The sequence below is a fragment of the Diceros bicornis genome, chromosome 32 (assembly GCF_020826845.1).
Source record: "Diceros bicornis minor isolate mBicDic1 chromosome 32, mDicBic1.mat.cur, whole genome shotgun sequence".
NCBI classification, from domain to species: Eukaryota; Metazoa; Chordata; class Mammalia; order Perissodactyla; family Rhinocerotidae; genus Diceros; species Diceros bicornis.
The window spans coordinates 20320624-20346057 of record NC_080771.1 but is presented as its reverse complement, the minus strand read 5'-3'; the positions used below and the strand labels follow the sequence as shown (position 1 = coordinate 20346057).

The 25434-nt window shown below is 46.7% G+C and overlaps 1 protein-coding gene across 1 annotated transcript in view; it reads right to left on the bottom strand.

The window, feature by feature from the left end:
• Positions 1–436: 436 nt before the first annotated feature.
• CDH3 (cadherin 3) overlaps positions 437–25434 on the bottom strand; it is a 44020-nt gene continuing 19022 nt past the window's right edge. Inside the window, 14 exon segments of the mRNA XM_058528123.1 lie at positions 437–1307; positions 3224–3370; positions 3776–3906; positions 6300–6503; positions 9830–10054; positions 10835–10980; positions 11350–11591; positions 13548–13733; positions 14939–15067; positions 15736–15911; positions 17184–17328; positions 17421–17576; positions 17809–17934; positions 19227–19309. Coding sequence (XP_058384106.1) covers positions 1098–1307; positions 3224–3370; positions 3776–3906; positions 6300–6503; positions 9830–10054; positions 10835–10980; positions 11350–11591; positions 13548–13733; positions 14939–15067; positions 15736–15911; positions 17184–17328; positions 17421–17576; positions 17809–17934; positions 19227–19309 — 2306 coding nt within the window. The 3' untranslated portion in view covers positions 437–1097.

Sequence of the window (25434 nt, the reverse complement as noted above, 5' to 3'; positions counted from 1 at the left end):
ATAAAAACTCCCCATTTTATATATGAAAAATCTGAGGCAGGTCGAGGTTAACTGACTTGCTAGGAAGTAGCAGAGTTGGATCCTCCCCGAATCCTGCTTTTCAACAGAGCCCACAGCACAACAGAGGAAATCTTCACATACTGCCCCATGTGAGACAGCAGAAAAGACGTCACCTGCAGCTCTGGTGTGGCTGAGCCCAGGCGTCAGGAGGTTAATGGTTCCCTCGCACAGACCAGCAACTCTGAATTGGCTTTCTCCACCATCAGGAGGAAGCTGGGGTGAAGCTGACAAGGTTAAAAGCACTCACTCCCCTTGCACAATGCTGAAAATTCTAAAAACTATTGAATTGTACACTTGAAATGGGTGAATGGTATGGTATGTAACTTATATGTCAATAAAGCTGCTATAAAAAAAACGAGTTCACTCCCCTGGCACCTCTGGGAAAAGTTCCTTTAATAAAAAAGTTCTAGTACACACAATTGTCATCACCCTTCATCTATAGCACTCAGTAGGGAAAATAAAAAATAAAGGACAACCTAGACGCGCTCGGTATAAAAACGCAGTAATCCGTTCAAATAGGAGGCCTCGGGGCCTGGAGATCAGAGAGAAATGCAGTGAGCCAAGCAGCTCTGGCCTGGGCTTCTGGAAGATTCCAGGGGATGGCTGAGGACCCGCCTCTAACTTTTTGAAATAGCATTATAAAAAAAAAAAAAGCCAGGTTGCAATAAGAGGCCTCTTTCTAAGGAGAAGGGTCCATTCCAGAGAGAAGGTCATCATGGGGGCATCAGAGGCGGTCCAGGCCCAGGACACATGGCTGAGCATTTTATGGCAGGGAAGAGACTCCCGGAAATTCAGCCTCTGAGGCCACCCTGGCCGAGGCTGAGAGGTCGTCAGTGTTGAAGTCAAACTGCCCATGTCCCTCCATTCTGAAAGGCTTAGAAACCAAGCCCTGTAACCTCAGACTCGAGGCCTCTCCCTCCAAGCTGCTAAGGCCATTTCTCAACAAGCCCCCAAGTCCTTGGCTGCGCTGGGGACTGAGACCCCTGGAGATGCAGCCGTAGCCTGACGTTTAGTCCCTGCCCTGCTGGCAGGGAGGCCTAGTCGTCCTGGCCACCACCGTACATGTCTGCCAGCTTCTTGAAGCGGCTGCCCCACTCGTTCAGATAGTCATAGTCTTGGTCCTGGTCCGAAGTTGAGGAGGTGAGGGAGCTCAGGGAGGCGCCATCGGAGCCGCTGCCCTCGTAGTCAAACACCAACAGGGAGTCATAGGGTGGGGCCGTGGGGTCCGTGTTAGCTGCCTTCAGGTTCTGTGGTGACAGAGAGCAGGTGGTTAGGAGCAGTAGGATCAGACACCTGGCAGCTGTGAGAGCTCAGGCAACTTAGCTCACCTGGCTGGGCCTGGCTCTCCTCATCTGTGAAGCCATTTCTCCCCTTTAGTTTTGAAGGTTGAAATGAAATCATGCATAGAAATACTTAGCACAGGGCCCAGCACACAGCAAGTGCTCAGGGCAACAGGCCCATGGTTAAGGGCAGCGTCTCTGAAATCAGATGACTTGAGTCAGAGCTCAGACTTCACACACTAGTGTGTGACCTTGGGCAAGCCCCTTACCCTCTCTATGCTGTTTTTTCCTCATCTCTAAAATGGGGAGCCTTTATAAAGTTTTAGAGGAATAAATGAATATACGTAAATATATGTAAAGTGCTCATTAGACTAGTACCTGGCATATAGCGGAACGCTATTTCCTCATTTGTAAAATAAGGATAATAATAGGTTCCTACCCTGTAGAGCTGATGCAGGATTAAATGAGATAGTATTTGCAAACCATCTGACACAGACATTCTGGAAACTGTCCTCATCTAACTGGAGGGAAAAGCTTCAGGTGTTTAGTTCCAAGGTGTCTTCTTAAATTGGCTGTCCTGAGCAACTTTCCCCAGATGCTTTTGTTTTTGCACAGCACTCTCAAATATTCTCAGGCTAAAGAACAGTCTCACCATCAGGCTATTTCTAGAAGGCAAGAAGGGTAAACTGTTTAGTTTCCCTTTTTTCAGAAGAGAAGACTGAGGCAGAAGGGTTTGAGCCAGGGTGAGGTTGCCTGACCACCCATTGAGCCCTCTGCCCACTGCTGCTTCCTTGCACTCCCCAATCCCTCCCTCCATCCATCCATCCATCCATCCATCATCCCTCCCTATTAAAAAGTTCCATTTACTGATTGCTAACAAGGTACCAGGCTGTGCTAGGCTCATATCATATATCTCCTATGTACCTAGCTCAGTGGTTCTCACAACACTGGCTGTATATTTGATATCCTTGAGGAGCTAAAAAAATACATATATATCAGAGCCTAAAAAAATGGATGCCGGGATCCCTGGCATTGATATTTTTCAAAATTCCTCAGATAAATCAAATGTGTGACCAGAGTTAAGAACAGTGGAGACACTCAGCTGTTAGCAACAATAGCTTCCATTATCTAACAAATGCTAGGTGGCAGGCCACTGGTTCCCAAACGTAAATTAGCTGGGAATCTTTAAAAAATTCCAAAGCCCAGACCACATCCACATCAATTAAATCACAATCTCAGGGGATGAGTCAGCGTTCTTTTTTTTGCTGAGGAAAACTCACCCTGAGCTAACATCTGTGCCAATCTTCCTCTATTTTGTATGTGGGACGCTGCCACAGCATGGCTGACAAGTGGTGTAGGTCTGCGCCCAAGATCCGAACCCATGAACCTGGGCCGCTGAAGCAGAGCGTGCCAAACTTAACCACTAGCCATGGGCATCAGTTTTTGAAGTTCCCCAGGAGATTTCCATGTGCAGGCAGGTTGAGAACCACTGTGCCAGCACTGTTCCAGACGCTCACTCACCCAGTCCTTAGAGCAACCTGTAACAGACAGGCCCAAACTTTGCTCCATTGGAATCACCTGGGATCTTTAAAAATTCAAACCCAGGTTGTCCGGCTATCAGAGTTTTTTCCTAACCACCACCATATTTATTGAGTAAATGAATAAACTATTCCTAATGTCTTCTTTACCACTCTGCAAGTTAGGGTTTTATGGAGGAGGAAACAGACGCCCAGAAGTTACTCCAATGTGCCAGGGGTCACACAGCTGGTCAGTGGTGGAGCCAGGATTTGAACCCAAAGCCAAGACTCCAAGCCCATGCTCTTTCTCCTGTGCTGTTGGTGCTTGAATAAAAGGCTGTCCTAGGCTGGCCCCTCATGCCTCACCTCGATGATGAAGTTGCCGATTTCATCTGGGTTGGCTGGACGTGGACGGTACATGGGTGTGGGGATGAAGGTTGGCGCCACATCGTTGCGGAGAATCACCTCAGGCCGGGCCTCCAGACCCCGGTGGAGCTGGGTGATGTCATAGTCCTTCATGAAAGTGAAGGGGAGCATGGGTTTCAGAGGACCTCCCACTCCCCCACCATTTACATCTCATCCCACTTCCCCCCCATTTGGATGTTTTGGTTCACCGGTAGGTCTTAGAAGACAGATAATGTCAGAGATTTCTGAAAGCCCTAGTTTCCACATCCCCTCATCCCAATCAAGTGCAGGCTCGAAGTCACCTTTGCTGGCGCCAAAGAGACTACAGCAACGGACCAGATACCCTCTCAGAAGAGGAGAGTTGGTGGTCACTCCTGAGTGAAGACTGACGCTTCAGGCTAGAGTCTGGTCAACGTAGCTAACATGGATAGCTGGTTGACTCAACCATCCCTGCCAGTGGTCCTGGGGGCGTGCATCTCCCAACCCCCAGACCTCCCGGCTTTGGAGCCACACCTGGTCCTCCTCGCCACCTCCCTCTTCACCATAGTAGAAGACGTTGTCACGGGTGTCATCTTCTGGGAGCAGAAGGGGCTCCTTGATCTTCCGCTTCTTTCTCACCAACAAGAGGAGCACCAGCAGGAGGACTGGAAGAGTTGGGGAGTGTGACTATTCACCCCCTACAACCACATGGCTGGCCAGGACCCCCAAATCCTCAGAGCCCCATCTAATTTTAGACCCCTCCACTCAGTAGCCAGAGCTTAACACACTTCAGTGGTCCCTTGCACCTAGGAAAAGCCCCAACTTCTTATCAGGGTGTACAGGATTTGGCCCTGCCTGTCTCCATCCCCAGGTCTAGTCACACTAGTCTCCTCGGAATTCCTCAAATATACCTGCAGTTTCCCACTTCAGAACCTTCATCTGGATCCTTCCCTCACCTGGAACACTCTGCACATATACGCATGGCTCTCACTCCTCAGGTTCATATCACTTCCTCCTACCAGCGTTCTGACTTCATTCCCCCACCCGTAATTCTGTCATTTATTGCCCATCTTCCCATATTGGTGGGAGTAGTCCTTAAGGAAATCCTCCTCTGTGGGCATGGGAACCTCCCAGCCGATGTTACTTTTCAACAAGACTCTTTTCAGTCCCCAAGGGTTCCCTAAATTAGCTATAGACTTTAGGTTAAAAGCAAGACAGAGCAACTTTGATGTGGTGCAGTGATATGAACTTTGGTGCAAATGCTATTTTGGAATTTTACGAGAAAGACTGACTTTTAGTGACATGGTTTGAAAGGCTGGCAGGCTATTTGGACATGGGGGGACTGGCCAACCCAGTGCCTAACTGCCATGACTACTCCCAGTTAATCCCATATGAAGAGGGTACTCCGGGCCCTCTCTGTGGCTGTTCAGTGTAAGAGGACACAGCTGCTGCTTAGCTTTATCAATTCTTTGGCCTGCTGATGGAACTGCTGTCTCTCTCTGGCCAGACAAAATGGACCTAGCCTTCCCTGGGAGTCCATGGGTTCTCAGAATGCACACCCTATGTGGCCCAGACTGTGACTCCCCCATCCCACCCCCACTGGGTCTGGGAAAAGGTAAGAGGCAAACTGGATTTCTCACCCGCACCCAAAGCTTACATGCCTAACTGCCTACTGATCTCTCCATTTGGATTGCCTGGCACATCTCTTCCCAAACTGGTTAATGGAAACTCCATGTTTCTACTTGCTCAAGCCTTAGAACCATCAATGGTTCTTTCCTTATATCACATATGAATCTAAACAGATTCTATCTTGAAATATGACCACCTCACCACCTCAACTGCTATCCAGGTCTGAGGCACCAACCACCATCTCACCCCTAAATTATGGCAATAGCTCCTAAATGGTCTCCCTGCCTCCCCTCTTGCCCTTCTACAGCCTGTTCAGCAGGAATCCTGTAAAATTCAAGTCAAATCACATCACTCCTCTGCTCCAAATCCTCTGATGTCTTCCCATTTCACCCTGAGTCCTTACAATAGCCTACAAGGCCCAACATGATGCTCCACCACACCCATCACCTCTCTGACCTCATCTCTTACTCTTTTCCCTCTTGCTTTTTCCACTCCAGCCGCTCGTTTCCACACACCAAGCACAGTGCTGCCTCAGGGCCTTTGCACTTGCTGTTCCCAAGAAAGCTGCATGACTTGCTTCCTCACCTCTTTTGGATCTTTTTTCCAATACCTCCTTCTCAGCAAGGCCTTTCTTGCCCATTCTACTTAAAATGTCAGACCTCCCTCAGGCCACTATTTCTCTGCCAGATTATCTGTTGTCTGCTCTCTGCACTGGCAAGTAAGCTCCATGAGGACAGGGATTGGTCTGTTAAGTGCTGCTCCCCTAGTGCCTAAAACAGTGCTTGATGTACAGTAGGTTAATTAATTAAAGCTTGCTCTTGCTGTATTCATAGCTGACTGAATGTGTGTTTTCTGCGTAAGGACTACTTCAGAGAGTGGAAAAAGGAAATATGATAGCTTCTACCTTTGGAGCAAAGAAATTTGTTTTTAACTAAACACTTCTGCCCACTAGACCAGTGGCTCTCAAACTCTAGCATGCATCAGAACCCCCTGGAGGGCTTGTTAAACACAGATTACTGGGTCTCACTCCTAAGTATCTGAATCAGTAGGTCGGGAGTGGGCCTGAGAATTGGCCTAACAAATTCCTGGTAATGCTAATGATGCTGGTCTGGAGACCACCCTTCCAGAACCACTGCTGTAGCCTCTAGATGACATGATGGCAGGGCCAAGTCTGTTTGCCCTCCACTGTATCCTCAAAGCCTGGCACATTCCAGAAGCTCCATAAACATCTACTGACTGAATGATGCTCCTAGAATTAAGAGTGTGAGGAACAGATGGGCAATATTGGTGGCCTCTTAGCCCCAGAAGTCAGGGTAGAATCAAGTCTTCCGACTTCCCCATCCAGAGGGGAAGGGCGCTGGTACTCAAGTCAGGGTAGAATCAAGTCTTTCGACTTCCCCATCCAGAGGGGAAGGGCGCTGATACTCACGCAGCAGAGCCAGGACAGCTCCCAGGATGGGGAGGAGGAAACCCCCCTTGGGGTCGGGGCAGGTCTTCACGCGGCCGTGGCAGTCACACACGGTGGCCCTGATCACTGTCAGCTGTTCCTTGTTGCCATGGTCGGACAGAGAAAGGTGCACATCGTATGTGTCTTGCTTCAGGAACTTCTTCAGGGACAAGGCCACTGTGTCTCCTGGAGTAGACACATAATTTACCTTGGGAGACCACAAATGGTGGGAACCAACTACACCATGATGGAGGTTTGAGGAGATGGCCTCTGCATCTGGGTAACAGGAAGAAATATCCCAACAGCACACTTATGCCAAGTGTTAAAAACTGATATTTGGCCAAAGCCAAATTCACCATCATGGAAAGGATTATTGGAATAGAAGAATAAATTCATCATTTTATTTTTCTAAATCAATAATCACAGTAATTTTAAAACATGTTTTTAAAAAAGTCATGTCATGCAGGGCCAATAATTTCTCAGCACCATTAGCCGCTAGACTGTTCTTTGCCTGAAAAAGAATGCACCGTTCTTCCTAAGAGATAGCTAAGAGATAGCTAACCCAATCTTTTAATATTACATTAACTGGCCACCTGTTTTCCTATTTGAAAGTTCACTATCATTTATTATTGCAGCATTCTGCTGTTACAATAGTAAATATAGGGCCGGCCCCGTGGCTTGGCGGTTAAGCGCGCACGCTCCGCTGCTGGCGTCCCGGGTTCGGATCCCGGGCGCACACCGACGCACCGCTTCTCCGGCCATGCTGGGGCCGCGTCCCACATGCAGCAGCTAGAAGGTTGTGCAGCTATGACATACAACTATCTACTGGGGCTTTGGGGGGGAAAAAATAAATAAAATCTTTAAAAAAAAAAATAGTAAATATAATGTTTATACCTCAACTGTATGATAGAATTTCAGTATCTCAAACACTGATATTTCCAAGTGAGCATCAATTATTAATAAATCCAAAGGCACATGACTTGGTGATGTAACTGATGTTGTTAAGCAGATCAGAGAGGATGCTAACCTGTGTTATCACAGCACAGTGTTATCATTGTGTTAGTGACTACACACAAGTTCAGGGATGCTGGAAACGAGGCTGCAATGGGCATCACGCTAACTGGCCTTGCAAAGGCCACGGGTGGGTGGCAGGCTAACCAAAGAGCAGAAGCCAAGCCTCAGGGGAGCCTGCACAATGAGCACCACACTGGGGAGACTGTGTGGCAACCCTAGAGTGGGGACGGGGGCTATGTTTGTGGGTAATACAGGGTCAGGGGCCTATCTGAAAAAACGCCTTTAGTTTAGACCCATTTCTCAAGGAAGGAGCTCTTAGCTTGGGTGGAACTATTTTTCATCATGCAGGACGTTCCCAAGCATTGCAGATCCTCACCACTAAATGCCAGCAGTGTCCCCCAATCACTGGGACAATCAAAAACTCCCAGGCTTGTTGGCCTATTTCAGCACTGACCTCAAGCCATTTTCAGTCCAAAGGCTCTGCACACTCACCAGGCCCCTCTTAGTAAAAAGGCCAGAAGGAAGATTTCACTCTGTTGCATTCAGCAATGGCAGACAGAGAGTTCTGCAGACTGAATATCTGTCTACCATATGGGGAGGCCAACGTGGGCATTTCACCAGAACAACCCTCCCACCTCCTGTTCCCATGCTAGGGGCTGATTTCTCAGTTGATGATGATGATGGTGGTGCTGGAGGTGGTGGTGACTAAATGAACACTTACTATGGACCAAGCCCTCCTCTGACCTTCACCACAACTTGAAGAGGCAGGTACTGTTATCCTCACTTTACAAAAGCAGAAATTGAAGCTTAGGCAGCTGGGTCAAGTAACCAGCCCAAGGTACACAGGGGTAGAGTTTGGATTAATTCCCCTGACAACAGGACATAATCAGCTAGAAAAACTAAATTAAAACCAAGAACCAAGAATCAATACTATTATCAGGCCTTGGTAACATTGGGCTTTGGTCATAATGCTTATACTTGGCAGAGCCAGATCTGTGATTGTGGCTGGGAAATAGCGGTGGTGAAGATGGCCGCTCACATCTACTGAGCGCTGGTATACTGGGCAAGATGCCTTTCACGTACTCACTTAATCTTCATAGTAACTGTATGGAAGTAGGTACAATTATTGGCACCATTCTACAGACAGGAAAACTGAGGAACAGTGAGGTTCAGTAACTTGCTCACAATCACAAAGCCAGTAAATGGAGGGGTCAGGTCTTGAACCAAGGCCTTCTGGCTCAACTCCACACTCTGTAAACGATAATGGTCAGGGAGGGAAAAAATGGCTTCTAGGCCACGAGGGGGTGACAGGAGACCAACTTGGGCTCCCCAAAGGAAAGGTGCTGGATATATACCCAAATCACAGGAATCAAAAGAAAATGAGACAATGTGGGTGTCTGAAGCAGGTCTCCTGAGTCCTTTCTGGGCTGGGCTCAGCAGCAGTAACAGACCCCGGGCATTTGGTTTCTTTAGCACAGAGGCTAAATGCACTGGCTTCTAATTTCCCTCTTGTGGGACCCTAGCCCCAAAAGGAAAAGGGGAACATTTTAAACCAGAATGAGCAGTGTTTCCCCAGGGGCCTTATTGGCACTTGGGGCTGGATCTGTCTTTCCCACACCCTGGATCCTCACCCACTTGATGCCAGTAAGACTCCTCTCCAGTCCTGTGACAACTAAAAGCCACTGGAGGCTATAAAGCTCCAGAAGATGGGACAGAGCAAGGACAGAGAGGTGGAGGGGAGCAGGGGTGTGGGGGACAGGGACTTTGGCTTCAACTTCTGCATCACTACTTACCTACTCTGTGCCTTTGGGCACGCTATTTAATCCCTCTGAGCCTCACTCTCATCTGTAAATACAGATAAAAATACTGACCACAGCAGGTGGTAGAAATATTAAATAAGGAAAAGGAGAACAAGCATCTTGGAAATCACCAGGGTTCAATAAAGGGTAGGCAGCAGAGAATCTTGGTAAATTAGACTGCCTGGCTTCAAATCCTGGTGCCATCATCTTCTAGCCATAATGCCTCTGGCAAGATATTCAAGCTTCTGTAAGCCTTGGTTTCCTTCTTTGTAAGATGGGTGCACGTGCACATGTATGTGTGTGATAACACTACGTTCCTTACAGGGTTGTTGTGAGGATTAAGTAATCTAATCTATGTAAAGCATCTGAAGTGGTGTCTAGCACATAGTAAGCACACTCAGTGCATGTTGGCTATTATCACTGTTCTGGAGTTCTGACTCTCTCCTTACGTGATATCGAGAAAGTCACACCCTCTCTCTCTGGGCCTCAGTTTTTCCAACTGTACAGGAAGGTGGTTGGCTAGAATGGTCTTTAAGGGCTGCTGTGGAATTCCAAAGGCTTACATTAAGTTAAAAAGTCCCATTTGATTGACATTCTTGAGGAAACCGTTAGCTCAGTAACCCACAAGATGCTGGGGTAGGAATATGTGCAGGGCCCTGGTATGGGACACACACCTACCTGCCACCACCACTCAGTTACCTTTCTCATTGACCTCTGCTGTCCAGTAGATGTCGGAGTCGTGTGTGAGCTGGGCCTGGAAGGGGGAGGTATGGGGGGACAGGTCCTTGTCCGTGATGTTCAGCACCTGGGCCACAGGGCTTTGGTTGCAGATGGTGATCTGACGGGGCTCAGGGACCGGGCCATGGTCGTTGACATCCAGAAGTGTTAGCAGGAGGGTCCCCGTGCCGGTGGTGGGAGGGCTCCCTGTTTGTAATCACACATACGATCCCTTTTCAGCATTTGCCCTTGGTTGGGTTGATGAATCAATGGTAAGGTCCCCTATCACCTACCCAATCAGCCTCAGGGAGGTGTCTGTTTACTGCCCAGCTATAACCTATCAAGACCCTCCATAACCTAGCTTCATTATAGATCAAATCAGTGATGGCAAACTCATGGCAATCACGCCATCATTCTCATTTTGTGTCCAGAGCAGACATTACTAACTTAGCATAGTATAGTTGTAGCCACTTCATCCAGACAGCCACTACCAATCTATCATAAAGTGAAACCCACTGGCCACCTCAGGGCTGATGCAGTGTTTGCTGACCAGCTTCAGGGAAGCTTCCCTTCATAGCCTGTGGTAACCTCTCACCTGCCTCCAGGCCTTGGTTCACTGTGTGTCAAGTAGAAATGGCAATCACATAACCCCCAACCCTGTCAGGATGTGGTATGTCTCTTTCCAGGTAGACCCTTTCAATCAACCACAAGGAGACACTGACAGGCCAGTTCAGGGCTCAGTGAACCACAAACTTAGGCTGAAAGAAGTCTCCAGGATATCTCCTAACTCTTGCGTCTTAGGGAAATTGGAATTATAGCCAGCCAACCCTCAGACCAGTCTTTAAAAGACTCCTCTGAAAGACCCCTTTGTCTCTCCAGATTGGTTTGCTGACACCCCACCCCCACCATACTCTGCCTGTGGAGGGGACACGCTGTGTCATGGGCTCCAAAGGTGCCTGTGTGGCGGGGCTGGGAGGAAGCTCTCACCATCATCCGTGGCCAAGACCATGACTTCATAGATGTTGTTCTTCACAAACCGCTCATCCTCACGGTCCAGGACCCCCGCGGCAGTGACCAGCCCACTGTCCAGGTCCATCGCTAGCCACCCTGCTGGGTCTCTCAGAATGTGGTAGCTGGAGGGGAAAAGTTGGCAAGAGTCACACCCAAATACTTAGAATTCTGGTATTGTCATTCAAAGCCTCCTCAGGCCAACTGGCAGATGGTGTCATGGGACTTGGGGTTCCTAAGCAGGATCACATGGAAAATGCATCTCACCCCTAAAGCAGCAGGTGGGTGGCCCCGCAGGGACACATGAGTAGGTACACCTGCTCCCTGGACCTCTGCTCAGAGTTTTTAGCCTTGAGGAGGATAGGAAGGGAAGGCCCTGTGCAGTGGGGACGTTCAAAATATTTATGGTAATTAGAACAAATGCTGGCCATAATAAACAACCCACCCAACAGTACCAGGGCATTAGGCTGAATTTGAGCCCAGCTCCTATGTACCTGATCTTCTGACTCCCTTTGTCGGGGTCCTGTGCAGTGTAGGTACAGACAGACTCCCCAGTGGAGATGCCCTCCTGGACCTCGATGAATTTGGAGGGTGGGACGAACACAGGTGCCTCATTCACATCCTCCACATGGACCAGTATGGTGGCTGTGGAGGTTGGGAGCTTCAGCACAAAGGGAGCCTCATTGGTCACTTCAACATACAAGGTGTGCTGGTTTTTGGCCTCGAAATCCAAGCCCTGGGAGAGAAGAGGAAGAGGACCTGAGCTGCCATTTTGTGAGGAGGCCTCTTACAATGCTGTGATGTCAGAAGGAAAGGGCCCAGAGCAACGGGCTGAAGGCTCCCACCAGCAACAATGCTGCTCCTTCCCTGTCCCGTAAAGCCTGCTGCATTTCCTGAGTAGACATCTAGCAGGGCCTCTCAGGCCACCCAAAAGGCAACTAGACTATTAAGCCCTGGAACTGGTTCTCAATGGGGTGGTGATGCCCCCTAGGGGGTGTTGTAGAAACTTGTGGAAGCATTTCCAGTTGTCATAATGATTGGGGATGCCACTGGCATTTACAGGCTGGGGCAGGGACACAAAGAACTGTCCCATATCCCATGTGACTTGCCGATATCTCCTTGGACATTCGTGTATTCATGGGTGTGAAAAATCTGTTTATAATTATAGTCCAGATCATGTTTTCCACACAAACCAAGTTTTTGGTGTGGTTTTAATATATACGAAATTTTCTAGGAATGCAACTTCTGAGGGGAGTTCATAATTTGATTTGTCCAGGCATTTTCCAAGAGTTGTTTGTTTGCTGCTCTGGAAAGACATCAGTACCACCTGTGGTATAAGTTGCCAGAGCGAAATACAGTATCCACTACATTTAGATGATTCTACAAAGAGATGCAAGTAACTGACCACTTCATTATGTTTTCTAGTATAATTGTGGCCAAATGTTTACATATAGAAATATTTTATTATCAGTAACTTTTCCTGCAAAATTCTCCCTTATTTTACAGTTAGGGCATTCTATTTTTCTAGAAAAAAAATTTTTTTAAAGATTTTATTTATTTATTTATTTTCCCCCCAAAGCCCCAGTAGATAGTTGTATGTCATAGCTGCACATCCCTCTAGTTGCTGTATGTGGGACGCGGCCTCAGCATGGTCAGAGAAGCAGTGCGTCAGTGCATGCCCAGGATCTGAACCCGGGCCGCCAGCAGCGGAGCGTGCACACTTAACTGCTAAGCCACGGGGCCGGCCCTCTAGAAATTATATGTTATATGATAAATGAAATTCATCTCACAATGTAAAAGGGGCATTACAAAGTTTTTGTTGCAAGAAGGGATAGTCTTTATTTTTATTTATTATTTTTTTTTGAGGAAGATTGGCCCTGCACTAACATCTGTTGCCAACCTTCCTCTTTTTCCTTTTTCTCCCCAAAGCCCCAGTACGTAGCTGTGTAGCCTAGTTGTAGAGTTGTATTTCTTCTATATGGGATGCCACCTCAGCATGTCTTGATGAGCGATGAGTAGGCCCACGCCCAGGATCCGAACCGGCGGGCCCCAGGTCGCCGAAGCGAAAAGTGCTAACTTAACCACTACGCCACTAGGCCAGCCCCGGGATAGTCTCTCAAGTATTATATAAAACCTTCTTCTCAAACTGGGCCATTCTTCATAATAAACCAGAAGGTAAAAGAAATCACAGAAAGATTAGGCCCATCTTCTTGAAGCATCAATTTTACTCAGAGACTTTTTGAGAGACAAAGGTATGCCTAACTATTAAGTAATTTAAGACATTTTACTATCCAAACACCTAAGTATGTATTATTAATGCAAAATTAAAATTATAAATGCAAAATTAGTAAGAATTCCAATAAAACAGAGACTCTCTGTATGAGAAGACTGATTGACTGGGGCCAGCCACTGGACATGGGGATCTGGAAGGAGGGGCTCCACTGATGTGCTTCAATTAGATCAGTGACTCTTATCTGTTTCATGAATTGGGTCCCGGGGTAAGATTTAGTGTAAACAAAGGAATTCCCCAACACAAGAGGGATGGGAAAGTGTTGGAAGCCATTGGTCCAGTGCACACCCTGGTGAATAGTCCAAGCTACGTGTCCCATGGCAGGTGGTACCTTCTTGTCCTGGAGGCTGCAGACCTGACAGCCCCAGGTATGGCCCTTATCTAAAGCCCAAACTGACTCACCTTCCTGGTTGTCAGGATACCCTGGTTGCTCTCAGGGTGGGTGACGATGGTAAAATGGTCCCCATCGTCACCTTCCAAGATGCGGTAGGTGGCGCGCCATGCTGGTGACTTGGGGGCGTCCAGATCCGTCACCGTCAGCCTCTGCACCTCGTGGCCCACCGCATTCTCAGGCACGTGGGCCTCGTACTGTCGGTGTGGGAAGCACAGCACAGTCAGAGTGGAGAGACTGACCACCCTAAGAGATTGTTCTTTTCTTTTTTTTTAAAAACAGTTTTATTTATTTATTTATTTATTTATTTATTTTGTGAGGAAGATCAGCCCTGAGCTAACATCCATGCTAATCCTCCTCTTTTTGCTGAGGAAGACCGGCTCTGAGCTACCATCTATTGCCAATCCTCCTCCTTTTTTTTCCCCCAAAGCCCCAGTAGACAGTTGTATGTCATAGTTGCACATCCTTCTAGTTGCTGTATGTGGGATGTGGCCTCAGCATGGCCGGAGAAGCAGTGTGTCGGTGTGCGCCTGGGATCCGAATCCCGGCCGCCAGTAGCGGAGCGCGCGCACTTAACCGCTAAGCCACGGGGCCGGCCCAAGATTGTTCTATTCTTTACCGGCTGTGAATCCTCCATTCAACTCCAGGGGAGCCCCATGCCGCTCACCCTTTCCGGGAACACTCAACCCACTTAACACCCAGAAGCAGAATGTCCTGAGAGTCAGCGTCACAGCTGCTGGGACAGACCACAGCAATCTTGGGCCTGCTTTCCCTACACCCAGGGGCCTACTGCTCCAGGAACCTCACTGGTCTGGGTGCCCAAACCCCCATCACCTATCTAGCTGAGAATAGAAAGCCATAAGGAAGGTGGCAGGAAGAGCTAGGTGCCTGATTGCTCTGGGGCACTAACCAGGAACTTTTTTGGGAGTTCTGGAACAGGTGGCAAAGACTGGCAGCCACTCATAATAAATGTTTAATCAGGCTTAAATAATGTTGAGTAGCCAGAGTTATCTAAAGATGGAAGCGGGGTGGGTGTCCTCTTGATTGGCACTGAGTCCTCTGTTACTGGAGGTATACAAGCATTCATTGGGAGAAGGTGGGCACGTACAGGTGCGAGGCAAATTAGAAGTTTTCATGTCAAGAAAGATTTTCATATTCAGCACTTATTATGTACTGGGGATTGTATTGAGAACTATACATAGATTATTTCATTTAAAACTCAGAACAACGCAGCAGCTATCATCATCTCCATTTCACAGATCAGGAAATGGGGCACAGAGAGGTCAGGTAGTTTGGGACCGGGACTTGAAGCAATGTGGGCTGGTTCCGGAGTTTCATTAGAAAGGAAAACCTTAGTCCTTCATCATCAGATGAGGGAGAAGACAAAAGGAAGGGGCATTACCTTCTGGGGATCAAACACGGGAGCATTGTCATTGGCATCGAGGATCTCTACTATGGCCACTGCCGTGGTGGTGGAGCCATCCCCGTCCATGTCTGTGGCCTGGATGGTCAGTGTGTACTCAGGGACCCTCTGGGGAGAAAAAAGAAAAGTGAAAGGCCACTGTGAGTTCAGTCTGAGGGGTCCCTCAGCATGGGCTCCCAGAGGTACAGCCTTAGGTGTACGTGGAGGGAAGGGGAATGTTTCTCCCTCTCACAATGTTCTCTTGACCCACCGGTCACCCACCACCAGGAAGAACAGAAGCAGAGTGGAGGGGGAAGGGAACTGAGGATCCAAACAGTTCCCCTGGGCCTGTTGGGAGTGAAGCCCCCTGACCCTGGGCTGACGCAGAATGGGAGCTTTGAGCCAGGATTTGGGCAAAGGTATTAATTAGGAAACAGGAGGCAACTCCAATATCCATGGAGCTAATTCTACTTTGTGGCACACAAGGGACAAATCTGGGCAATGTGCATGCTAAGTGAGCCATTCCAAAAGGAAATGAGAAAACCTACAGAAAATATCAAACGTCTGCATTTCACAGCTGCCTCCTCAGCCTTAACGAGATTGTTTGGCAGTGTGCCATTGGCTCAAAGGAGCTGTGGGACATCAACATGGGAACATAGCAGCAGCCATTCCCAGCTGACTTGGTCCTCACTGCTCTGCCTTGGGTCTTGAGAACAGAGATGAGGGCTTTCGCTCTGAGTGTCAGGCCGCAGCCTGGGCAAGCCTGGGTAGGCAGCACTTCACTAAGGACCACTCACCTCCCGGTCTAGGCCACTGGAGATGACACTGATGGTGCCTGTGCTCCGGTGGACAGTGAACATGAGGTCGTGTGGGTCCTTTGGCTCTTGGCTATGGATGGAGTAAGCAACCACCCCATTGTAGGTGTTGATGGCATCGTCCTCATCTGTGGCTGTCACCTGCATCACAGAAGTACCTGGAGGGGAAAAGGGATGAGTGAGCACCCTTCTCTCCCAGCTCCAATTTCAGCCTTACCCACTTCTGGAACTCTGAGAGGCTCTACACTGCTCATCAGCTTGGACCCATCTTCCACTTTGTGGCAGAGATTGCTAATTTGTGCCTATTTTCCATTCTCCTCCTCTTCTTTCTTAGAAACATCAACCTCAATCATTTTAGGCTAGGCACAGGCTCACATGGATGGGAAAGACTATTTTAGCCCTGAAACTAAATTCTGACGAATGGGATACACAACTTTGGGGAAGTGTTTTTCCGAGTACGGGGTTTATTCCTCCCACCCTTTTTCTCCTTCCAGACGTAACAGCTGGAGCTCCAGCACCAACCGTGAAGTAATCTTGGGAATGAAACCAAAAGAGCAGAGCAATGAGATAGAAAGAGCCTAGGTCTCCAATATCTTAAAGCACTATCTCAGCCTGGATTGACCACCTCTAGGCTTCCTAATATAATGAAAAAAAGGTTCTATCTTGTTTAAGGTACTGTTTTTCTTTTGGAAATTTCTGTTATTGGCAGAAACCAATTCATACTTCTCTGTCTTCCATGTAATTCTCCACAACTCAGAGAGGAAGGACCCCTCCCCACCAGCACCTGTCTTTGAGGTCATTAATATGTACCTGTTTCCCTGGTCTTCTGCCAGCCCCCTCCCACCCTCTTTTCCAGCTCTGGCAATTTATTATCTGCTCACCATAAACCATGTTCTAACATCTCCCAGCCTTTGCTGCTTTCCTTGTAGCTGCCTCTCACAGAAAAACCTCGCATAGGTGCTTTGTATTACATGCAGCGTGCATGTGTTAGTTCTAATCTTTACAATTCTTTAAGGTTGATATTATTCCCATTTTCAGACATGAAGATTGAGGCTCAGAGGTCAAGAACGTACCCAGGTTCACATCAGGTAAAGAGGCAAAATCAAGATTCAAATCTAGGTCTTTGCAGCTCCAAAGCAAGTGGTTCCCAAACCCGGCTGATCGTCTGAAGCCTCTGGGAAATTTTCAAATATTCAGATTCCAGAGCTCTACTCCAGGATCATTATTATTCAGAGATTTTGGATAGAGTGGGAGAGTCTAGATTTTTAAGATGATCCCAGATGATCTGATGCACAGCCAAGGAAATCAGGTGTGGAGGGTTCTTCCAGCCTTTAAGGGTCTGGGCTGACCTCCAGAAGGTTCCAGAAGTTGATCTAAGGTCAGGTCTGGGACCAGCAGACCCATAGCTCTCCTCTCCCTAGTCCTCTTACCAGGCAGTACTCCCTCCAAGACGCTCCCTCTGAAGACATCCTGGGTGAACTTGGGCTTGTGGTCGTTCTGGTCTGTCACAATGATGGAGATGTTCATGGGATCTTCCACTGAGGCACCATTCTCCGACACAGCGTGGCCAAAGAGCTGTGGGAACACAGGTCTGTGGTCAGCCTGGAGCTACCCTCCCCACCAGGCCCTGGGGCCATACTTCTCGTTGGATCCTAAACGTTACTTGCCTCATACTTGGCAATCTTCTCCCGGTCCAGTGGCTTATTCAACAACAACCAGCCTGTCTCCTTCTCTATGGAGAAGACACCCTCAGGGGGGCTATCTGCCCCAGGCCCCGTGATGCTGTAGAAAATCTTGGTGCCTCTGTCCTTATTAGATTTGAGCTGGAAGGAAAAGAAAATGGCAGTTGACAAAGTGACAAACATCTCACAATTGCAGCAAAGGACCCTCCATGGGGAGGGGTGGAGAGGCACTGCCTTATCAGAATCTGCTCCCATGATAGAGGCTTTCCTCTGCAGGCCCCAATGTTCAGCAGCAAGAAACCTCATATTCAGGCCTTTGGATGAGGGTCTCGCAGCCACCAGTGACTCCCAGGGAGAAGACACCATCATATACCTGATTCAGCTTCTGGGGGAAGGGACCCTTGCCATTCTCAGGGACAGATATCGGCGGGACCACCCATTCTCTTTTGCGTCTTCGTAAGATCCGTTTGGATGGGGAGATCTTCAGTGCCTTCCTTTCCTGCAAGGAGAGAAGACCCCTTAACCCAGATGTGCAAAGAGCTGGCACACACCCAACATCCTCTCACCTACAGGAGTTAAGGGTGAGGAGAGAGACCTGGAGGAGTCTATTGCAAAAGAAAACTTGGAATAGTCTATAAGTTCACCTATGGAGGAGAATCAATTAAATACACTACAGTACATTCATCTAGTGGAATACCATGCAGCTCTAAAAATGAGGAATGAGGAAGCCCTCTGTGCTGACATGAGAAGATCTTTGAAATATACTGTTAAATGAAAAGAACCAAGTATGGAACAGCTTAATCTAGTTTAGTATTTTATTTAAGCAACACTTACATAGTACTTAATATGTGTCAGGCACTGTTCTATCTTTTGTGTAAAAGGGTAAGAAAATAAGACTATATTTTCTTAAGATTATGTATATAAGACTATGTATATTTTCTTAGACATAGATGAAGTCTGGGGTCATACAGAAGAAACTAATAACAATGGTTATCTGTGGGACGGGGGTAGGCATTGTACTGATATAGTGTTAAGTGTGAAAAGAAGGTGCAGACATGTGAATAGTAATGTTAGCTTTTGTATAAAAGAGAGGAGGAAAGTGTCTATTTTTATATCTGTATGTAATTATAATAAATATGTAAACTATAACAGATATATAACATAAATATATAACATGTTAAACATATAAAAAACATATATAAACAAACTCTGGAAGCAAAGAAACTGCTAACAGTGGTTCTCTGTGTCTTCTCTTGGAGGGGTGGAGAGGGCATTAGGCAGATGGAGATAAAGGGAGATTGAGTATTCATTGCATAACTTTTAAATACTTTTTATTTTTGAACCATATGGATGTATTAGTTATTCAAAAAATTAAATTAAAAGAAACAAAGATGTATGGGCAAGTGCCTCAGGTCCATCTTCCCAGAGGCTCATGGGATTGGTAGTCCTGGAATTGCCTTCACTTGAGGTTCACCCAGATGATATGCGGGGGGAAAAGGAAAGTGAGACAGGCAATCAAGGGACAAAGGGGCTGGACCATTACTCACAAGGCAGCTCTCTGCCCCTCTGGCCTGACTCTCTGGTGCCTCTAGTGGGTAGCTGCCAGCATTATCCTGCTTAGATCAATACCCATGCCCACAGGTGTGGGCAACTGAGGGCTAACACTGCCTCCTCTGAAGGGGTAATGGGGCTCATAACAGCCACAGCAACCTCAGACTCCTAGCCAGCAGCAAGTTGGGCATGCACGGAGAATGTCTTTCTTCCGTCCTACAGGTGAACAAGGTGTCTTACCTGAACTGCTCCGCCGTTCAGCACAGTGAAGTCGTCCTCAGCGCTAAGTAGGGCCGACTCTTGGCCAGGGCAGCCCAGGAAAACTATTGTGGGGAAGGGAGAAAGAGAGTATTAGGAAGAAGGGGGCTTCTGGAAGCTTTCCCAGGGGAAACAAGACCTGACAATAGCCCCTTGACTAGATCAAGTACTGTTCCAAACCACTGCAGAAGGAGACTTGGCTTACTTCCTGACCAGCAGTGTGACCAAATATGAGTTTCAGATGGGGCTTCCAAGTTTGGTCTTGAGAGGGAGGAACACTCCGTGGTCAGTTTGTGGGCCAAACGCCTTTCTTTGTTCATGAAGTCAAAGAACCAAGATCATAGACACTCAGCAACATTAGCCCTAGGTGGCCTCACGAGACGTAGGGTTGACCAAAGGTCACAGCTGGAGGCAGAAGATTTTCAGTATTTTTGAAGACCACGAGTCTATCTACATGCAATATGCATCCTGCTATGCCATCGCCCACACAGATCACTCTGGACCACCTCCGGTTGTTTCAGTTTGTTATGCGCCTTCTGAACCTCCCCTGCTTGATCCTTTAAACAAGCACTCGAAGTTAATAATTACCATTTACCAAGCCCGAGACTGGGCCCATTTCATCCTTACAACTACCCTACCAAGGCAGGTATTAGCTCCTTTTCAAAGATGAGAAACTGAAGTTCAGAAGTCAGGTTGGCCGGACTCCAAAGCATATGCTAGAGAGGACTCACAACCAATATTCTTACCCGCCCTTCCTTGTGGCCAGAGCATGAAATCAGGGAACCTGTCAGGGGCCACACCTGGGCCCATCTGCACCATGCTCTGGTCCTGTGGTTCCCCTAATGCTGGCCCAGACCAGAGCTCATCAGACCACATAGCACAACAAGGACACAGGGACACTGCTGTGCCACGTAAAGGTCAGCGTGAGGTCTCTCAACTGTCCTTTCGTCTCAGATTCTCCTCTAAAATTGTCCTTTAGTCTCAGATTATTACTGTTGTAGTTCAAAAATAATCCTTCCTTAAAATAAGAATAACAGATGAGTTTTTTAACTACAAAAGTAATGTGAACATGATAAAGTATTCAAACAGTATATAATATTAAAAAGAATAATTCCAAAGGAGTAATATCCAGAATATATCAAGAACTCCTAAAACTCAACAACAATAAACAACCAACCCTATCTAAAAGAAAAAAAACAGGCAAAGGACTTGAAAAGACACTTCTTCAAAGAAGTTACACAAATGGCCAATAAGCATATGAAAAGATGCTTAATATCATTAGTCATTAGGGAAATGCAAATCACAATCATGAGATACCACTTCGCAGCCACTAGGATGGTTATAAAAAAAAAAGGAGGGGCCGGCTCCGTGGCTTAGCGGTTAAGTGCACGTGCTCCACTACTGGCGGCCCAGGTTCGGATCCCGGGCGCACACTGATGCACCGCTTCTCCGCCATGCTGAGGCCGTGTCCCACATACGGCAACTAGAAGGATGTGCAACTATGACATACAACTATCTACTGGGGCTTTGGGGAAAAAAAAAGGAGGAGGATTGGCAATAGATGTTAGCTCAGAGCTGGTCTTCCTCAGCAAGAGGAGGATTAGCATGGATGTTAGCTCAGGGCTGATCTTCCTCACAAAAAAAAACAAAAAAAAAAGGAAAATAAGTGTTGACAGGAAATGTGAAGAAATTGAAACTCTCCTGCATTGGGAACGTGAAATGGTGCAGCCGCTGTGAAAAACAGTTTGGTGGTTCCTCAAAAGGTAAACAGAATTACCATCTGACCCAGCAATTCCCCTTCTAGGTGTGTACCCAAAAGAATTGAAAGCAGGAACTCAGACACCTGTACACAGATTTTCATAGCATCATTACTCAGAACAGCCAAAAGATGGAAACAACCCCAGTGTCCATCAAGAGATAAACAGATAAACAAAATGTGGTATACACACACAATGGAATATCGTTCAGCCTTTAAAAGGAATAAAGTTCTGATACATGCTACACCATGGATAAACCCTGAAAACATTATTCTTTTTTTTTTTTTGTGAGGAAGATCAGCCCTGAGCTAACATCGTTTTTTTTTTTTTTGTGAGGAAGAGCGGCCCTGAGCTAACATCCATGCTAATCCTCCTCTTTTTGCTGAGAAAGACCGGCTCTGAGCTAACATCTATTGCCAATCCTCCTCCTTTTTTTCCCTTTTTCTCCCCAAAGCCCCAGTAGATAGTTGTTATGTCATAGTTGCACATCCTTCTAGTTGCTGTATGTGGGACGCTGCCTCAGCACGGCCGGAGAAGCCGTGCGTCGCGGGGATCCAACCCCGGGCCGTCAGTAGTGGAGCACGTGCACTTAACCCCTAAGCCACGGGCCGGCCCCTGAAAACATTATTCTAAGTGAAATAAGCCAGTCATAAAAGGACAAATACTGTATGCTTCTGCTTACGTGAGGTACCTAGAATAGTCAAATTTATGGAGATAGAAAGTAGAATAGAGGCTATCAGGGGCTGGAGGGAGGGGGAAATGGGGAGTTATTGTTTAATAGATACAGAGTTTCTGTTTGGGATGATGAAAAAGTTCTGGAGATGGATAATGGTGATGGTTGCACAACATTGTGAATTTACTTAACACCACTGAATTGTTTCTTTTAAAATGGTTAAAAGGGTAAATTTTATATTATACACATTTTATCTCAATAAAAAAAAAAAAAGGAAGTATGAGGTGGGAGGGTACAATGAGACAGTCACTTTGGAAAACTGTTTGGCAGTCTTGACTGAAACTAAATGTACACATTCCCCAAGACCCAGCAATTCTATTCTGAGGTATAGACTCAACAAAAACACATTCAGCAAAAGACAGCATTATAATGTTTACAGCAGCACTATTTGTAACAGCTAAAAACTGGAAACAGTCCAAAAGTCCATCAAGGGAGAATGAATAGAAACATCATGGTATAGTCACACAACGAGCTGAATCAACTACAAGGACATGCAACAACATGGATGAATTTTACAAACGTAAGGTTGAATAATAGAAGCCAGATATAAGAGAGGAAAAACTAACCTAGGTGAAAGAAGTTAAGACACTGGCCATTTTTCGGGGAGAGGGGTTAGTGAATGGAAGTGGGCAGAGGGGCCTTAAAAGCACGCAGAGCTGCCTTCAGCTCCCCAGAGCCTACAAGCACACACATAGAGGCAGGATCCTTTGTGGGAAGGCTGGAATGTGCCCATGAGAACGAGAAGATTGCTTGGAAACCAGCCTGCTTCCTTGACGACATCTCCACTGAGGAGTTGTGGGCTGTGACATGCTCAGCCAGTGAGAGGAAGGGAAAGAGGGATCTAGGCCTGATTCAGCTCCAGGGGTTCCCGGGGCAGCGAGATCCCTAGGGTGACCTTGCTCTTTACCTCTAGCACACAGCTTTGTAGTCTCATCTGAGGAATCTCACTTTGCCTCAGGGCTGAAAAGACGGAGAATGATACATGGCAAAGGTTAAATCATCTTTTTTTTTTTTTTTTTTCTGAGGAAGATCAGCCCTGAGCTAACATCCGTGCTAATCCTCCTCTTTTTGCTGAGGAAGACCGGCTCTGAGCTAACATTATTGCCAATCCTCCTCCTTTTTTTTATCCCCCCCAAAGCCCCAGTAGATAGTTGTATGTCACAGCTGCACATCCTTCTAGTTGCTGTATGTGGGACGTGGCCTCAGCATGGCCAGAGAAGCAGTGCGTTGGTGCGCGCCCGGGATCCGAACCCGGGCCGCCAGTAGCGGAGCGCGTGCACTTAACCACTAAGCCACAGGGCCGGCCCTCAATCATCTTAATATAGGGCGGAAGTTAAATAATCTTTGGGGTAGTACTCACTCCGTAGATTACTTATCCAGCTATGCAAAATGATATTTATAGTAGAGTTTTTAAATTATCTAGGGAAGTTCTCATGCTATGAAGTAAACCAAAGTAAGCAGAATGTAGAACTGCATATATAGTATATGTAACTATGCACAGAAAAAAAAGACTGGAAGGAAATGAACCTTTCCAATGATTGGGGTTACCAGTAACTTACCTTCTATATTTTTCTGTAGGTCCAAGTTTTCTCTTAACATGAATTGTGTACCCCTCAAACTCATATGTTTAAGTCCTAATCCCTAGTACCTCAGAATGTGACTGTATTTGGAGGCAGGGCCTTTAAAGAGGTGATTAAGTTAAAATGAGGTCATTAGAGTGGGCCCTAATCCAATATGACCAGTGTCCTTATAAGAGGAAGAAATTTGGACACAGATAGTTACAGAGGGAAGACTGTAAAGACACAGGGAGAAGACAGCCATCTACAAGCTAAAGACAGTGACCTTGAAAGAAACCAACCCTGCTGACACCTTGATCTTGGACTTCTAGCCTCCAGAATCGTGAGAAAATAAATTGTTGTTGTTTAAGCCCCTCAGTCCATTTAACTTTCTTACGGCAGTCCTAGCAAACATTACAACGGGCATCAATCTCAAGAGTCAGGAATCCCGGGCCGGCCCCGTGGCTTAGCGGTTAAGTGCGCGCGCTCCGCTGCTGGCAGCCCGGGTTCAGATCCCGGGTGCGCACAAACGCACCGCTTCTCCGGCCATGCTGAGGCCGCGTCCCACATACAGCAACTAGAAGGATGTGCAGCTGTGACGTACAACTATCTACTGGGGCTTTGGGGGAAAAAAAATAAATAAAATCTTTAAAAAAAAAAAAAAAAGAGTCAGGAATCCCTTTCCTCATGAATTACCATTAACCACTAACATTTATATACTTTCTCATTTAATCTTCACCAAGCACCCTATGAAGTAGATTTTAAGGCCCATTGTCTAGATTGGGAAACTGAGAGGTTAAACAAATTCACTCAAGCTACATAGCTAGGAAATGGAAGAGCTAGAAGTGGTACCCAGACCCGTCCAGAGCCTGAGTCATTTTCTTAACCACCATGGTTATACAGTCTTTCTGATATACCCAAGAGTTTGTTGTCTTACCTCCTCCCCACCTCCCATGACCTATTCTCCTTCTCTACCTACTGAACAGCAGAGATTGATTTTCAGATGCTCATGAGGCAGTGTGATATTTGGAGAAAAGCACTAGACTTGGGGATATAATAGTACCTCTCTTATAGGGTTGTTGTGAGGATTCAATGAGAATAAATGCAAAGGATTGACAAACAGGATGCCTTATGGCAGGGTCTGCTGTTAATAATGGAGACAGAGACCCCCTTCTTACGCAGGCGTTGACATTAACTTGCCGGGTAATCCTGGGTAAGTCACTTGAATTCTCTGGGCCCCAGAATCAATTGTTTGCTGCAGATTTGAGCCTGAGGCCTGCCTTCCCTTAGCTTGAAAGGAGAGAAGCATGTTATTAAAGAGGTATTCAAGAGTCGTAGGACCAAACACACTTTCTCCTCAACGTAATAAGAAAAGCTTAAAGGGAATACCTAAATACACTAGGTGATTCAGCTCTGCTTAAAGCTGTGTTAAGGATGCATGCAAAGGTCCCTCAAAATTCTGTTAGCTGGAAACATCAAGATGCTGATACGGAACTTGAATTAACTTATTAGGAATTTAGATTTTCTCATTTGGAAGATAGAAATTAGACTTCACAGAGCCATCTTCAATATCAAATAAGATAAAACCCCAAAACACAAATTTGTAAACCCCATAAGTTTACAGAGACTCATATCACATGAGGAAACTGGGGTTCAGAGGTGAGATGACTTGCCCAAGGCCACACAGCTGGTAACTGGAATTAGTATGAGAATCCAGGGTGGTCAGATTCTAAAGCCAGGTTCTTCAACATAGCATTCATTCGAGAACTAGCTGAGTGTTTCCTATGTGCCCAACATCTTCTAGATCACTAGGTATGCATCAGGGAATGAAAGTTTCTATCCTCAAGTACCTTTAAATTCTTATAGGATACTGCCTCCTGTCCAAAATAACCTCTCCTCAGCTATCTACCAAACTGATCAACAATGCATTGATTGTAACCGCAAAAGTCCATACAACCTGAATGTCCATCATTAAGAGATTGTTTTATGATACCATCTACACAAGAGAACAGTATACAGCCATAAAAAACCTGTAAAAGATGAGGAAGCTCATACGTATTGATATGGAAAGATCTCCAAGACATACTGCTAATCAAATAAAATGATATAGAGCAATGTAGTCTATCCTAATATGCTAACATTTG